Source organism: Lactuca sativa, chromosome 9, assembly GCF_002870075.4.
Source record: "Lactuca sativa cultivar Salinas chromosome 9, Lsat_Salinas_v11, whole genome shotgun sequence".
Classification (NCBI taxonomy): domain Eukaryota; kingdom Viridiplantae; phylum Streptophyta; class Magnoliopsida; order Asterales; family Asteraceae; genus Lactuca; species Lactuca sativa.
Genome location: NC_056631.2, coordinates 163958264 through 163976581, shown reverse-complemented (window position 1 = coordinate 163976581; position 18318 = coordinate 163958264). Strand labels below are relative to the sequence as shown.

Genomic DNA, 18318 nt, shown 5'->3' with positions numbered 1-18318 from the left:
TATATATATATATATATATATATATATATATATATATATATAGAGAGAGAGAGAGAGAGAGAGTAAATTACTGGAACCGTCCCTGTGGTTTGGTCAAAATTGCACGTTTGGTCCCTAACTTTTTTTTGCACTCGGATCGTCCGTATGGTTTGATTTTGTTGCGTTTTTCGTCCCTTACATACATAAAGTTAGGGACCAAACATGCAACTTTTACCAAACCATAGGGACGAAAAGCGCAACAAAATCAAACCACAGGGACGATCCGAGTGCAAAAAAAAGTTAGGGACCAAACGTGCAATTTTGACCAAACCACAGGGACGATTTCAGTAATTTACTCATATATATATATATATATATATATATATATATATATATATATATATATATATATATATATATATATATATATATTGTTAAATATTTTAGCTTTTTAATGTACGCTTGCAATAATATCTTTTTTTGGCATGTAATTATTTGTAGATATAATATTTGATGTGAAGCAGAAAAGATTCCCCACGTTGCGGAGGTTGTAGGGTATTCATTTGTAAATTATGTTGTTCCTGTTAGAATCATGCATCTGGAACCCAATTGCAATTGCAGATCGAATCTTCATATACCCCTATACTTCTCCTGATTTGAAGTTTTGTCCCGACTGTTGCTCATACTTTGAACTTAAAGTCAACAGTAATATAGATGTCAAGTGTTTACCATAATCACGACTTAAGGTAAAAAGATCACACCACATATACTTGATAGGGATACAAATTTATAGTATTACCTATGCAAAAAACAGTACCAACAACATCAACTGCAAGTATACAATGTTTAGTTCTAATAGATACTCTGTTTTACCCAAAAAAAATAATGCAATATTATAAAGATAAACGGTATCTTGTTTACCATAGTCATACTCGTTGACGGTGCATAGTAAAATATGGAACTTGTGTGTAGCGTCTCATTTTTCACAATAATTTTTTTTAATTTTATTAACGTAAAACTTCCCACTTATAAATCCGTTATTAGAAAAAAAAATCGTTGATTTCAAAATACATTTATTGAAAATCAGAGTAATATAAGAAACGCGGAATCCTCAATGTAGCTGATGAGCGTGTACAGTCCCACATTCGCCTTCCTATGAAACCTAAAAAACATAAACAACTGGGTAAGCACAAAGCTTAGTGAGTTTTCCCCCAAAATACCCCATACAATAAACATGCAAGCATGCATAACAGCCCAAAATCATCAGATTGGAATGCACATGCCCAATCAGTCTGTGGACTGGAGTGCCAACATGCAACAACTCCAATCAGCCATCGGGATGGAATACCCAGGGTTTGTTGGCCTACCACCTCAACCAAACCGCTCTTCCCGAGCCTCCGAGCCTACAACTTACATTCGGCCCACACCGGGTATCTTGGCCTACAGCATAAAGCAGGACCGCCTCAACCTGCTACTACCATATGTCGACATATAAATAAGCAGTTATCAAGTACGCACATAATACAAGTAAACAACAATCATACAACTCACTACCGCCTACTAGTCATCACATTGCACACTGTCTCGCTACTAGCTAACCTCCATGAAATGTGTAACCATAATTAAATATAGGTGAGATAACCGCCCGAATAGATGATCCTACTCTAAAGACACAACCAAACAATGAACATGCAAGAAAGCCTAGATCAAGAGTCCTCAAACTATCCTACATGACTACATATAACCCCTAAGACACTCCACTAGATGATGACCAACAAGTACAGGTAGACATACAAATCTACAAATCACTACCGCATAGCAACATCCTATATGCTAGGATATCGATATAACAAATCACTACAACATAGCAACATCCTATATACCAGGATGCATATCTAACAGAATACTACAACACAACAACATCCTATATACCAGGATACAGATCTAACATATCACTACAACACAATAACATACTAAATACCAACAATCCATGGAATGCATAACCATATATACTCAGAGGTGAGATAAACACCCGGACGGGTGATCCTACTCTAGAGTCACAACCAAACAAGGAACATGCAAGAAAGCTTAGATCAAGATTCGTCAATCTATCCTACATGAATTGGTGCCTTTGACCCACGGGTATAATGGGCAAAACTCACTTGAATCGAAGAACCTTGAAACACTGCGACACGCTCCCGTCTGCACTTCTTGCTCCCACGAATCCGATAATAATCACAACTAGGTAAAACCTTAATCAACAATCCAAAACCCTCAAGACGATGAAATCGGATATGCAAAATCGAGGAACTAATGGTGCATTGTTGGTGGAGTTCCATGAGAATCGGTGAAGAAGAGCAACAAAATCGCCAACCACAAATCCTCGATCGAAGGTTTTGAGGGGTCGTCTGATCAGGAAAGCAAGCAAAAGAGGACGAATGTACAAAGAGCATGAACAATCAACAATCGGAACAGAACATGAAGACACCACGTTCATGTACTTTAAATCATTATAATACATGGAATAATACATTAAGCAAACTTAATTAAAGGGGATGTTCTATTTAATGTTATTGGTTTCCATCTGTATTACTTTTAGTCTCTAGTAATTTTTAATTTTTATATTTAAAATCTTAAACAATAAAATTCTATAAATTGACGATGTTTTTCCCCTATCAAATATGGAGTTTTTCTTTTTACAGAAGTAGTGTATTTTAAAAAGATATTTTCCAAAATGGTGTGCTTTTAAAAATATTTACCATTTAAGTTAAATTTTATATGAAATTAAAATTAGAAAGTAAAATAAAAAAGAAGGAAAATTGAATTATCAAGGTAATTACCTTTTTGTTCACATTTGGTTAACTTTTTTTATACACATCTAGATAACGAACTTATTGGAAGTGTTCACATATGATCATTATAACATGTTGTAACTTGCTACAGCAGGTCATAATGGTCATATAATAACACTTGCAACAACTTCGTTACCTATATGTAAAAAAACGAAGTTATTCAGAGATAAACAAAATAAAAGGATAATTACTCTGATAAGTCAATCATACATACTTATAAAACTATCATTTTTTCTTGGATCTCATGCATTTGAAACCCCCATAAAAATTTGTCAACACCTCATGCATTTGAAACCCCCACACCCTTTCACCTTCAAAGTTATTAATCACACATAATCTCATTCCAAGAAAATCACACACTCTATAAGTTCAACACCTCATGCATTTCAAACCCCCACGCCTTTTCACCTTCATTATATATGTAGTTATATTATTACATTTTTCTTACAAAAAGTCGTCATTTGGTTGAATATATTATGATTCAAAAGTTTTCATATAGTTGAAATATTCACGATCCAAATATGATGATATGAAGAAATAGGTTATGTCGCATCGATGGTAATTGTAATATTATTTTTTCTTTCAACCAAAACAAATGAAGCTTTTCTATTATTTCTTTATATTCAATTTCTCATTTGACCTTTATATGTGATTTGTATGTATTACTCAATCTTGAATGTGACTCTCCAAACATCAATGTTTTGCTTGGAATATCTTTCTCATTCTTCTTTTTCAAAAAAAACATTTTCATTGTAGGTTAGTAAAGAATTGTCATCAAATTTCTATAGTTGAATGGTGTTCAATAAAGAAAGAAGATTCAGAAAATGAATATAGTTTTTTTTTGTTTGAGTAAAAGTAGACGAATGTTAGTTTTTTCTTTTGATTTAAGTGCATATTTATATAACATTTTTATTTATATATTCAACCCCCAAATGTTCTTATTTATTTGATTGTAGTTTTTCTATTTTGATTATGTTTATTTTGTATTATTTTTTTTGTTGGGTTATCCTACACAACATAGTTACAAGACAATATTTAAAAGATAACATAATTTTTAACATTTGATATGTAATTATGATGATTTATCATGATATGTTCTTCATATGAAATTAATTTATCCATATTACAACGACAAGAATTACATATAACATTTACGAAAATATATATTATATGTGATTTGTTTAACATTTATATGCACCTATGTATGTTATAAATTTATAATTAAATATCTTTATGTTTAATAATTGAAGGGATTAAAATGATGCATCAAAACCAATTATTTAGACGAATATAATAATAATAATAATAATAATAATAATAATAATAATAATAATAATAATAATAAATACACATTTCCAAGTACTGTATTCAATTGAAACTCACACTACAACTCAAGAGTTTTCTAATTTATGTATATTTATTAGTTACAACTCAAGAGTTTTTAACTTATAATTATTAATTAATAATCACTAATAACTTTTTATTTTCCTTTATTTTATAAGGTTGTAAAGTTTTGCTCATTAAAAACATTAATGTATTTTAAGAGATTTGTGATTTAAATATGAAAAGTTAATATAAATGTTATAATAAATGTTTTAGTGTTTTTATGTTATTAAAAGTTGTAGTGTTTATTTTTCATATTTTTTTATTATTCGTTGTATATATATCTTTTTTAATACAAATGTTATAATAGATGTTTTTGTATTTTTATGTTACTAAAAGTTGTAGTTCATATTTTTTATTATTCATTTGAAACTCACACTACAACTCAAGAGTTTTTCAATTTATGTATATTTATTAGTTACAACTCAAGAGTTTTTAACTTATGATTATTAATTAGTAATAATTAATAACTTTTTATTTTCCTTTCTTTTATAAGGTTGTAAAGTTTTGCTCATTAAAAACATTAATGTATTTGAAGAGATTTGTGATTTAAATATGAAAAGTTAATATAAATGTTATAGTGTTTTTATGTTATTAAAAGTTGTAGTGTTTATTTTTCATATTTTTTATTATTCGTTGTATATATATCTTTTTTAATACAAATGTTATAATAGATGTTTTTTGTATTTTTATGTTACTAAAAGTTGTAGTTCATATTTTTGTTCATACATTTTGTTACCCGTTATATATAATTTACACAATTTTAAACAGTTTATAAAATTATCAAATAATTGTATATATCATAATGAATTAAAAATTAAAACTATAATCATCAAATCATCCTACTATATTATAAAGGAAATATTTTTTCTTTCACCGCATTTATTTGAAACTCCCAACTTTTCATATTTCCATACAATATACTTAATTTATTAACTTAAATATGTTTTTAGGTGTAAACATTATCATAAATGGAAGAATTTGTGATTTATCAATATGATATACTTAATTTGTTAACTTCAATATATAGTTAAATAAATAACCTACATTAATATATCAAATAAGCTTAAAAATTTAGTGTAAAATTTAAAACCTAAAGTAAAATATCAAATAATGTTTAAAAAAAATCAATTTATATATTTTTAACATAGTTAAAAGGAAAACATTAAATATAATAATAATAAAAGAACCTAAATTGATTAATCGAATTAACTAAAAGGTGAAAACTTTATTCTAACAATATATTTTTAACCTGCGCTGCGCAACGCGTGGGGATTCATCTAGTTTCTCTATAAATATCCATCAACATGTTTGGTTTTAAAACTAGTTAATAGTCTTTTTTGTTAAAACAATTTTTAAAATGAAAAACGTTTTAGATTTACCGAGGTTTTACTAAATAAATTGATGTATTATAAAACTTGATCTTAACGTTTTCTTAAAATATTAAAAAAATGCAGTAAACAACATACACAATCATATTAGTTACAAACTCCTTAAAATTAATTCACGAGCCACCATAATTAATTTGGCCAAACCTAGGGACAAAAATTAAAATTTGGCCCAAAAGGATTTCGATAAAAAAAAAAATTATATTCAAAATATTCTTATCAAATTCATTGCTGCTGCTGCCATCTAGGCACCGTCATAGGATGTCATCCTCCATTATTAGGGTGGGGTGGTGCTAACATCAACATGACAAAAGAGGGAGAGACTAAGGGAGGAGGGACTCATTTCATCCCAACCCATTGAACATATTGTTACATCAATTTTTCTTTTTCATTTTTCTCAACCTACAACATACAGAAATCCTATCATTCTCAACTCATTCAATTAAAAAATGCAAAACAACTTAGGTACAAATCTTAAAACACATGGTATAAGAGAAAATGAGAGAGAGAAAGTAGAGAGAGATGATAGAGCGGGTTAGTAAAACCAATTAAACAATCCGCTGAAGAGGGTGCATACCGACGGTAACTCTATTGTTAATTAAGATTTTACCTTGACTGTTTTGTATTTTTTTTAATTGAATGGGTTGAGTGGATTGAAAAAGATATGGTTTTCGTGTGTTATGGGTTGGGAAAAATAAAGAAAAATGAAAGAAAAAAGGCGATGTGGCAGTGAGTTCGGTGGGTTGGGAGGGAATGACTCCTTCCTCCCTAAGATCGTTGTTAGGTTATGGGGTGGTCATATTCAATCCATTCAAAAAGTGTTGTCAACTCAGTGTCATGTCAGCTCCACTAAAAGTTCATCATCAAACCACTAGCCTTTGAAAATGGTTATCACTCCGCAATTAAATAAAAAACATAATTTAAAACTTAAATAAATATTTTACATTAATTAACAAATAAATTTAAATCCTAAATTACTTAAAAAAACATAAAAAAAATTACTAAAAAATATATATATAAAAATATACCAAATAAAACATTATATGACTTAGAAAACATAAAAATTTAAAACCTATAAAAACATAGAAAACATAAAAAGTTATCAATTTTAATGAAAATATATGTTTGTTTATACGTAAAAAAATGTGTGAAGTGTATGTATGTATAGAGATTTTAATTTTAATTTAAAAGATTTTTTTTATTCCTTTCCAACGGCCGGAAACATTCAAATGGTTAATTTTTTTCCGTATGCCCATTGGTTGTCTCCATGCCTTCTAGCAACCACATCACAGTCAAGCCACCAGACACTAGGGCGGTGTTTCCGCGTACTTGGTTGTCCACCTCAGCTCTTACGTGTCCTTTTCAGCCCCACTGCGGATAGCCTTAGTCTTGGTTTTGTTGGGCTTCATCTGATGGCCTTGCTTGGTGTTGGTATGTTGATGTGGCTACTTTTATTAGCCTAGTAGCTTGGGGCTATGATGCTGCCAATGTTGTTAGGTCAAGGCAGTCGAGGCATAGGTTTTGATCCCATCTTGTCATCTGACCTTATGCTTATAGGGTTTTCGTGTTTTGTGTTTTTCTTATCTCATTATTTCAGTAAGTTTATGAATACAATAAGAATACAATTACAGCAGAATTAAACATATCTAGTAAAACATATGTACAAAATCGGCCAATCAGAATACATGCATTTTACCAAAAATAACGATCATAATTTAAGCAAGCAAAACAAGTATAAATAAGAAAGAACAATGTATATACAAATATCATCCTATGATGATTTTGTTATTGAATCATGCATGTGACTAAGTAATAACAATGACAATACTTTTCTATAAAGTAATCTTAAATCATTAAAATGTTTAGAAAATCCAAAATTTCAAATTAAACTTATTTTGACTACTAACAAAAATATAAATAACACGATCAATAACAGCCAAGAGAATTTAATTGATTAATCATATAGTATAATAGTATCCCTGTAAATATGTTGTGTATCCCTTCATTCCAAAAACAGCTAATGAATCAATATTGGAGAAGAAAAGAGAATTTTGAAATTTTAATTATCCCAAAGTTGGATCAATTCAAACTAATATGATCAACGATTAACCATGGGTTGTTTAATTAAATTACCCAAGTGTGTCAATTTTAAGGTTAGATGAGAGCATATATTAAGGCCGCTAGATTTGGAGCGAGAAATGAGTGAGGGAAAGGTTCCCGCACTTCAGAACACCATATCGGGACTACAGGAAAGGTGGTGTGGGAAAAGGGTAAGGGGAGGATATCCCCAGGGATGTCAAAAAACCCTCGTGGGACCCCGATCCCGTACGGGACTAAATTTAAAAAAAAAAAAAAAAACGGGAGCGGTGGCAAAATTAAACCCCGCTTATTTTCGGGAGCGGGGCCGAGAGTTGGTATTTCCGTCCCGTACTCCCGCGGGGGCCCCGGTTGTACATTTATGTAAAAAATATATATTTAATATAAAATACATATACAAAATAGATTTTCTAATTTTAGGTGTAGGTTAGGTTTCACTTTCCCGTTTCCAGTTAATAGATATTGAAAAGGTAGTGAATTGATCATATATTTTTGGATATATATATATATATATATATATATATATATATATATATATATATATATATATATATATATATAAGTATTTTATATTTGTAATATTGGATTTGTCATATTTTATATTTTTAAAATTGTTGGAATTGTCGTTTTGTAATGTTGAATTCGTAATATTGGATTTTTAATTTTTTTAGTTTCTAAAAGATTATGTTTTAAACTTTTAAAGTTATTAAAAATAATCTTTTTAGCCCAAACCAAAGTAGTTGTTTAGCAAAAAGAAAATGAATTTTAAGCCTATAAACCGAGGGAACCGGGGGAACGGGGGCGGGACCGTGGGCTATGTAAACGGGGGAGCCGGGGGAGGAACCAGGAGCTGGGGCAACAACTAATTTCGGGGGCGGGAGCGGGGGCAGCTATTTCCGCTCCCGTTTGGTCCCGTTGACATCCCTAGATATCCCTGACTCTTTCATCTCGTGTGATTGATTAGCCAGTTTTTTCAGTTTTTTAATATATATATATATATATATATATATATATATATATATATATATATATATATTAAAAAAATTATAAAAACATACATTAAAATTCATGGTTTTTAATTCCCTACAAAACGAGTATCATATTTGTATATAATATTTAAAAAAAAATAAAGATAATAAAAGATAATGAAAAATGATCATTTCCTGCCTTTTAGTGAGAAAAAAAAGTAAGAAAAATTGATGTAACACTCAAAAAATAAAAGATATTCTTAGAGGCTAGAACATACTCTACGGTTTAAGGCTATAGGGAGTGGAGGTGTTAAGCCCATTCGCTAAGAGCAACTCCAACCATAAATTACTAAATTAGTGATTTGTTAACACTAAAATGGTGTTTGCATTCAAACCAATAACTAAAGTTGTGATTTTTAGAGGCCAAGTAGTTTGGCCTTCATATTTGGTGTGTGAAGTCACCCCCAAACACTAAAAATTGTGTTTTTTAAAGATTGATTGGAATGAGAACACCATTTTATTGGCTTTTATAATTGTGTTTTAATGGTTGGTTTGAGTTGGTCTAATGAGTGTTAAGCTTTCCAAACACCACCCCTAGCATGTGCTAAGGGATGTGCTAAAAACAACTCGTTACATGCATAACGAGAGGAGAGAGAGAAAGTTTTGCTTTGATTGACTGCTCATCTTTTAACCAAAACATACTATTGGTTGTTTTTTGTTTTTTTTTTCTTTTTCAAAATAAAACATATTTCAATTCACACACTACCTCTTTCTATTTTTTTACAACTTGGATGCTTCCACCATTGACCACAACGCTTGCTTCACCCCGGTCGACGCCTCCGGCTGACTCCACTGCCGTCGCACACCACGTATCATCACAGGTACATGCTAATACCTTGTAAAGTTTCAATTTTGTTTCTCATTTTTATTGTTTCTATACAAACATGTATCAATGTGTGTATTAACCGGTTTGCAAAATCATTGAATCGGAATCGTGAAATGAATTCAAATTGTTTCCGGTACAATTATGAACTGATTTGGTATTGGTTAATCATAATTCAAAATTTTGGTGTTTCCCTAGTTTTTTAGTAACAATCGTGTATCATCTTTTTGTAAGTTGTTTGAGTCTTTAAATCTAAAATTAAAGCGCACTGATTTCGAATGGAGTAATAGTATTTGGTTCCATTTGATACTTTTTGGAATGTGATATCTTGTACTGTGCATATAGGCTTCACGGTAACATAGCTTTTGGTTCCATTTGATTCTTTTTTATTCCATTTAAATTCCATTTGAATGTTATTAAATTTGTGAAAGGATATGGATATCTATTCGTGGTTCAAGACAAGACAAGACAAGATAAACATGTGATTTTGTAATGTGACATAGATGGTTCATATTGAAATATACTAGATATTTTTCAGGTAGTATAACTCCTTCTACCGGTCACTAAGATAAAATATTGGCATATAACTACTTTTTCAATAGATTTAATCCATCATCATTGAAGGAATTAACACACTATCACTAAATTTACAAAATGATTTGCATGATGAAGACACCGATAGATTCAATGAGTTGCTTAATGAATTGTATTTGGCATATCAAAGGTGACCCATAAACAAGAAAGAACATGTATCTTCAGTGATCACTAAACTTGTGAACCAATTTGATACTACTTTTGAGCCAATGATTCGACGACCAAAAGGAAGACCTTCAAAAGAAAAGGATAAATAACTTCCACAACTTGAGATCCTTCAAGATTTAAGTTGGTGGAATCATCACAAAGACACAACAAAGTGGATGGTGAAAACAACTTAATCTCTAATTTGGATGGTCCTTTTTGAGCCTGCTATAGTTATTTTTTTAACGGCTAGTTCTTCATATTTTTTACTTGAATGACTGTTTGGATTTCTATTTAGACGATTGTTTGATCATATTTTTTTTGGTAAAAAATTGATGATATCACTAAGTTTTGATTTTAAGTATTGTCAAGTAGAATATATATATATATATATATATATATATATATATATATATATATATATATATATATATATACACACACACACACATACATTGTTCTAAAAGGCGCGTCAAGGCGTGAGGTGTGGCTTCGCCGTTACGAAAAGTTTCATAACGTTGTTGTTAGGCGTGGCGTGTGACAATGCGTGATATGGCACGTTATGGCTTGTTATGGCGCGTGTTTTTTCGTTTGAGATAGTTTTTTGCTCTTTGTTATGTCTTTTCTAATTGGGGATACAACTATTGTGTTTTTTGTTAACTTTTTGTTATTAGTTATTGATATAACACTTCTAAAAAATAGTTATATTTAATACAAATTTATATTTATGTGGTAATATAATTATAAATTAATACAAAATCGCCGCCTTACATCACGCTTTGAAAAACGTCATGGCTCGTTAAGCTTGAGGCTTGACCTTGCCGCCACACCTCACGCTATATATATATATATATATATATATATATATATATATATATATATATATATATATATATATATATATATATATATATATATATATATATATATATATATATATATATATATGAGTGACAAAAAAATCTAGAGGAAAAAGTATATTTTTTTAAGTGATAGGGGGAAAATGTAAAGATTGGTAAAATAGATAAAATTGTAAAATTAAATTTTTGGAAAAAAAAAATGCTCTACGTGGCAGACATAAATATATTTATATAATCAATGGTAAAGTGTAAAGTAAAATAAAACGCATAAAATTGTCTATACATAAAAAAATGTGTTGTCAATCCATTTCAATCGTTTAGCATTTTGAAACATTTTGCATATCTACCATTTTATAAAACAAACTCATTAATTAACTAATTAGACTTTATAAACTAATTTATTTAGTTTAATGAATAAACTTAGTTATTTATTTAGCTTTTCTAAAATAATTTTAATTACAAATTACTTATTTATTTTATTTGGTAAATAATAAATTTATCTCTTATAAATATATATTATTTATTTCATTCAATTTAAATGATTTTGTGTGTGGACCATAAGTTCATTTATAATTAGTAGTACAATAAATTCCTCTTTTCTTGCACACTATATCCATCAATTACATGTTTAGAATAAGTTTGGATCCATTATAAACACTTAAATTCATTAAAAAGATGTTGGGAGTGTCGGAATCAGATTTGGCAAAGTAGGATGTTATAAAACCTAACCTATTTTTTTACAAATATGTTCTGATTAGGTGTTATAGTTGGAACGGGAGGGCATAAAGACAATTGAAGGAAATTTAGAGGGTATTTGTTTTAACTTTTAAAATGACTTTTACTTTTATCTTTTAGAAAAAGTCAAAAAAAATTTTGTTTAAGTGAAAAGGATTTTTGGAATTGACTTTTCCAATAGAATAAATTGAGCATTTTTGAAAAGTCACGATTATATGATTTTTTCCAACTTTTCAAATATAAAAATATTAAATTACCAATATACCCCCCATCTATCCTCATCAATTCTTCATTCACAGCATATGATTCCCTACTATCTCCTAAAAGTTAACACAAACACTTTAACTTTTGACTTTTTCCCTTCAAAAGCTAATCCAAGCACATTTTAAAAAACAACTTTATAAAAAATCCTTTTACAAAAAGTCCTACAAAAAAGGACTTTTACCCCACTAAAGCTAAGCCAAACACCTTCTTAACTATGTCTCTTGAATAGCTACAAATATCTTGTACCATATACGAATGAATCAATTTCTTAAGAGGAAAATCACTTCCTAATCTTAAAACATGAGAGAACATTCTCATCTCATCTTTCCACCATATTAGGGGAGACAATGGTCGTATCTCCATAATTTTTGCAAGAATTCAACTAAAAAAACAAAGTTTATACATACATGTCCACCTAAATGTATATTACCTATGTGTATACTACTTTAAGATTAATCAGTAGCCTTAATTCATTCTACATTAAGTAAAAAAGAAAACTTGTATAGCTTCCCATATTATTCCAAAGAAACGTAAACCAAAACTCCTGATATTAAGATTCTACCTAACAACAATATGTACACATTATTGCAACAAAGTGTCACTATTTTCTACCATCGACATAACCCCATTATCATCAATCGACAACTTGGATATCTCAACACCCGTGAAGTTATCACGATCCCCATTCACCGAAGATGATTCCGGTGATGCTTCCGGAATCTCCAAAACCGATGCCGGAGATGATTCCAATTCCAATTCCAATTCCGATTCCGACTTATCACGAGATCGTTGCAGACTCCAGTACATAATGCTGGCTGTCAGCATAAGTATCATCTTCTGATTCACCTATCAAGCAACAAACACATTCTCATTTTTTCACATTTTTTTATGCATTGATGGTTTGTACTGTACAACTCACTAATTAAACTTACCTCCATGATGTCTTCAGGCAGCAAGAAAATCGAGCACCCTAGCTTTCGGGCAACACTGATTATGTAAGTTGCATTCAACTTCTTTTCCTCATCTATTTATAGACAAAAAAAAAAAAAAAAAAAAAAAAAGATGACAATTTTCGAATCTTAATAATTTTTTTTTTTGGAATTATATATATAAAAAGATTAATACATACCACTTGCACCCTTGGTTACAAGGTTCCAGTTGACAACCCTGGGCTCTACTGCACTCAAAAGCTGAAGGAAAAATATGCCACTTGAGAGCTGTTTATCCTGTTATAAAAAGTTACTAATTATTGTCTGTATATAACATGGTTTTTCAATATGATTAAAAGAAAAAGACAAAATACATTAATGGAATTAATCCAACCTTAAAACTCTCTATTTGAGATGTTCTTCCTGTGTTTTTCACTTTTTTGTTTGCCCACTTCAAAATATCCCCATCTGTTATCTCCTTCCCTTGTGAATGTGATCTCAAGTTCTTCAAAAGTTGAAGCATGTGAAATCTCATTAATTGCCATAAGAAAGCTGAAAAGAGCATAAAAGAGATATTAGTATACCCTTTAAAAAAGTATACTTTTTCTCACAATCATAGTCAAAGTTGACAAAGTCAAAGTCAAAGTCAAACAATGAATGGCATGAAAAGATTGTGTGTTGTTACCAAGTATGAGTTTCTTATTCCCTTGAACGAAATCATTTCCAGCTAAATTCACAAGTGAAAATTTCAATTGAGTTCCAATCTTAATGACTTGATTGCAATTTTCGACTTTTCTAAATGGCATCTTAATAGGGGGTTTTGATGATTGCTTCCAGTTAACTGATCCTGGAGAAACTTTGTCTAAAACTTCCAAAAGTACCCATCTGTATCAACAATATGTATTAAGTTGCTTAAAGAAACAATCTTTATTGCCTAAAATCAGTAGCAAAACCAGAAAATCTATGAAAAAAAAAGTTTAGAAAGTGATTAAATCAATAAAAGTATATATGAAAGTTATGAAGAAAATTAAACTCACCCGTTTCTGACATCTTCAAACAAGTTGTTGACATAAGAAGAAATTCCAAAACTATTGATCCAAAGTCTAAAGCACCTTTCATCTCTAGACATTTGCACATCATCTGTCATCATTTCAGCAAAAGAAATCTTTTTGTTATCAGTTGATAGGCCATTCCTGCAAAGAAAAAGATCACAATCAATCTTGAATTTAGAATTTGTGAAATCGATTACTAATGATTTAGAGGGTGTTTGGATTATGTGTTTTGAGTGTGATAATCATAAGTAAAAGTATCTGGATAATTTCTTTCAAATGTGCACATTTAAACACCCTTTGAAAGATGTAAGAAAATAAGGTAAAGGGTCATCTTTTAACCTTTGGTGGAATATTTGTGCAACAAATGCAAGATTAAGATTCGATGAGCCTTCAACTATGTCCTTTGGAGTCAAGTATCTTTTGCAATCCATTTTTTCCGCATGGTGAAGTACCAAATCTGCCCTTTGGACAGGATCCTTAGCATCAAGAGTGGCTGGATTTCCATGTTCAGGGGCAAGAACATTGAGCAGATATGCATACGCTTCTCCATCCTGTAAAAATGTAACAAAATGACTCTATTAACAAAAGGCTCAAAGGATTATAAACTCAATGGATAACAGTAATGACCATTTTACCCTTCTTATAAACTATAAATGTACATGGTATTATAACAATATCTTTAAAACTCAACAAAGAATGAGAAACTACCTTAAGATCAGATGAGAAATTTGTTACAGGTTTCTTGTAACCTGCTTTTTTAAGATGAAAGTTCATCCATTTTAGTAACAGTTTTTCGGGTGCTAATCCCATAAGCTCCTCCACATCCTGCAAAAACAATTTATAACAACAACATTCATTTACATAAATAAAAACTAATCACATAAACCACATTTAGGCAATTGTATAATATAAAAATGGAGCATGAAACTGGTATCAAAATTAAAGTGAAAAACATACATTGTTGTCCTCCACAAGTTCCACAAGCTGTGGTGTCTTCCTAAGGTTAAGATCTGCAAGGAGTTGGATCTGAAAATGCCACAATTTGCAATAAGCAAAAGTTACAAGAGGAAGTAAATATTTTAATACACTAAAAACAAGATTTTTTTTTTTTAAATACGATAACTTCACCTTTATGATTTGAGAGATTAGACCAAGTACCAAATGAGGCTGCAAAACAAGATTTGTAAACATTAGGTTATAAGCAATAAATCCGCATTTGTCACACAAGAGGGATAAGCATTCAAAGGCTATTTTGGAAGATAAGGATTAGGAGGGCATTCACGTCTTTTCACAGACTAGAGACCAAAAGCAATTTTTGTCTTATTGACATCAGTCTTAGTCCAATAAAGTACAACCTGTTTTGTTCAATACTATGTAACAAATAGGCCCTAGAAGCTTTAGGCTATGTTTGGCTTACTAGCTGAACAGCTAATTATTAAATAAAAAAGCTAGCTGATAAAAAATGGTTTTTGGTAAAACCAGCTAAAATGACATAAAAGGGTATTTCAAAGGATGTGTTTCTATAATTAATTAAGGGGTATATTTGGATAATTGGAAAAATTTTAAAAAGCTCCTAAAAAGCTAATCTAAGTAGCTTTTAAAAAAGCTACTTTTTGGTTTGCCAAACATGACAATTAAAAAAAGCTCGAAAAATAAGCTAGCTTATCAGCTAACAAACAGAGTCATAATGATGAATGTAAGTCCAAATTACTTACTCTTCCCTCAATGAGATCCTGTGTGCCAATATTGACCACTGTGCATCCTATAGCCTTAGCAGAATTGAGGCAAAGAGTATGATTTTCATTTCTTTCCCAAGGGTTCAGTATTCTCTTTGTGTTGATAGCTCTTTCATCTATTGTATTCGGAACAGCTACATTGATAAGTTTACTGCATTATAGTTATACCATAATAAATACATAAGTACAAACATCCATTATTGCAACAAAGAGTGGACCTATGTTCTATGCTTGCACGTCTCAAACTTTTTCTTTTATAGTTTATAATAAAAAATAAAAAAAAGATGAAACACATAAAAACACACAACATACCTTCATCTTCTTTTATGTAGTGATTAAAGTCATTAAAAAAACACTACACACATTCACATTTTATCGATTTACTTGCAAAACGATAAAATGATGAAAGTATAACGGTCTTTTGAATGTTCAAACAGAGTATAATGGTGTAATCACTAAATCGATAAAATGGTTGAAGTATAAGTGTTTTTCTGCATTTTTTTTCCAAAAATAAAATAGAAAATGATAAAACAGACCGTGGTTAAATACCATAGAAGAACTCCATCTCTAGCAAGCTCAAACAAGGCATTTGTAGCAGGATCTATGGGAAGAAACTGCTTCATAAATGGATCATCCCTAAGATAGCTATTGATATGAGCAACATAAGATTTCTTTTCTGATTCATCAATTGTGTGAAGTAGTGTTGTGGTTGTTGCATTAAGAAAGGAAGATGAGTTCTTTGAGTCACCCGATTTGTTCACAACTTTTGATTGCAGAGTTACATAAGCCTGTCATACAATGCAATCAACAATTAACTATTGATAAAGAATTCACTAAAGAGAATATATGAAAAGCTAATAACTAATTACCCTGAGAAATTCTTCAAATTCCACTTTGTTACTAGTATCAGAACCAGATGATTGTAACACATCCCTGATTTCATCCTCTGTAAACATGTCATTGAAAGGCTTCAATTTCAGAAACAAAGCTGGCAAATCCTCAACAAGAACTTGCCCATTTTGATTCTTCAATGCTATAAACTACACACGAAAGGATCATCATTCATCAAGAAGTTTGAGTTTCCATTAGCGAGAGAAATTAAGATCAACTGAGAGGAGGTTAACAATTAACATTAATCACCTTGGATTTGAGGCTATGAAGTTGAACTTGAGTAAACTGGCTTTGTAGCCAATGATCAGAAATAAGAACTCCTTCAAATCTAGACATCGCTCCTTCTTCCCCAAATTTTACAAACCCCGAAGCCAATTAAATTCGATTGCCCCTCTTAACGTCCTTCTCCGATTATTTAATCACCGAACTGATACTCAGATAGCGATAGCAAATCAAGCTAAGTCTTCAATACCCAAAATTCAAGTACAAAAAATTCCCATTAACATCAAAGTCAAAACAACACGTCAAATCAATAGAATAAACAGTACTATATGAATTATTTGAAGAAGCAAACGTGCTTAAGGCAAAATATGTTATGGTAGGTGGTCGACAGTCGGTGGGTATTCAGAAAATTAAACAGAAAACAGATTCAAACCCAATAATCTCAATATGGAATAGACGCAAAAGTGCAACACATATACAAACCTGCAAAAAACCAGCGGTGATTGGTGATGACTGTTTGATTACGTGATTTTGAGAGGCAAGAACAGTTTACAGAAGTTATGAATTAGATACGAGTGCGTAATTTTGCTTCAGAAAAGAGTAAATAGTAAAAGGGTAGGAGCGTATGGGGAACGAAAAACACCATTTTGCCATGAATGAGGCATGGAGGGAGATGATGAGAGAGCCAGTTAAGAAACGGCTGTCTGGGCGCTATGCTTATTTTTTGTTTTCGATTTTTATATTTTAATTTTAATTTTTGTGAATTTAATGAAGGTTGTCCCCACTCGCGCGTGGATAGAAGATGCGTACACGCGTCTTGATTCAGTGAAATACTAGACAAACTAATTTACACCTATAAAATCAACGTCATCAACTTTGCCTCATTCATATGCGGATGAGACTGAATAAAAAACGATATTGTATTTGCATCCATGTTTTAAATAATAAATACTTATTGAAAGATTATAATTTGTTGCATATTTTTATTTATTATACGTTTTTGTTGCGTTTATTCACCTAAAACTATTGTGTCAATGTATATTTTTTTTAATAAATTTTATATTTAATGATTATTTATTTATTAAAGAATATGTTTAATAAATAGATAGGTAGGAAGAGAGATGGAGAATAAGTAGCTTTCACTCCATCTTTATTCCATACATCTACAAGTATTAGCTAGTAGACTTCTATGTGTCCAAACACTTGTACACAACATATTTAATCATATTTAATCATACCATGTGATTAAGTAGCTAGTTACATTCTATAAAATATTATTTTCATTAAATAATAATTTTTCAATATTATTTTCACAAAATACTAATTTCTCCAAATGAAAAT

At 30.5% G+C, this 18318-nt stretch overlaps 1 protein-coding gene across 1 annotated transcript; it reads right to left on the bottom strand.

The window, feature by feature from the left end:
* Positions 1-12607: 12607 nt before the first annotated feature.
* Positions 12608-17699, bottom strand: LOC111892822 (fimbrin-1). Its single transcript, XM_023888865.3, has 15 exons — positions 17461-17699; positions 17005-17218; positions 16734-16904; positions 16414-16652; positions 15844-16015; positions 15257-15295; positions 15086-15154; positions 14837-14953; positions 14468-14679; positions 14114-14269; positions 13762-13961; positions 13471-13628; positions 13277-13373; positions 13080-13171; positions 12608-12993 (listed from the first exon to the last, which is right to left on the bottom strand). Exons 2-15 carry the CDS (start codon positions 17089-17091, stop codon positions 12730-12732), a joined length of 2073 nt encoding a protein of 690 aa, XP_023744633.1. The 5' UTR covers positions 17092-17218; positions 17461-17699; the 3' UTR covers positions 12608-12729.
* Positions 17700-18318: the final 619 nt, after the last annotated feature.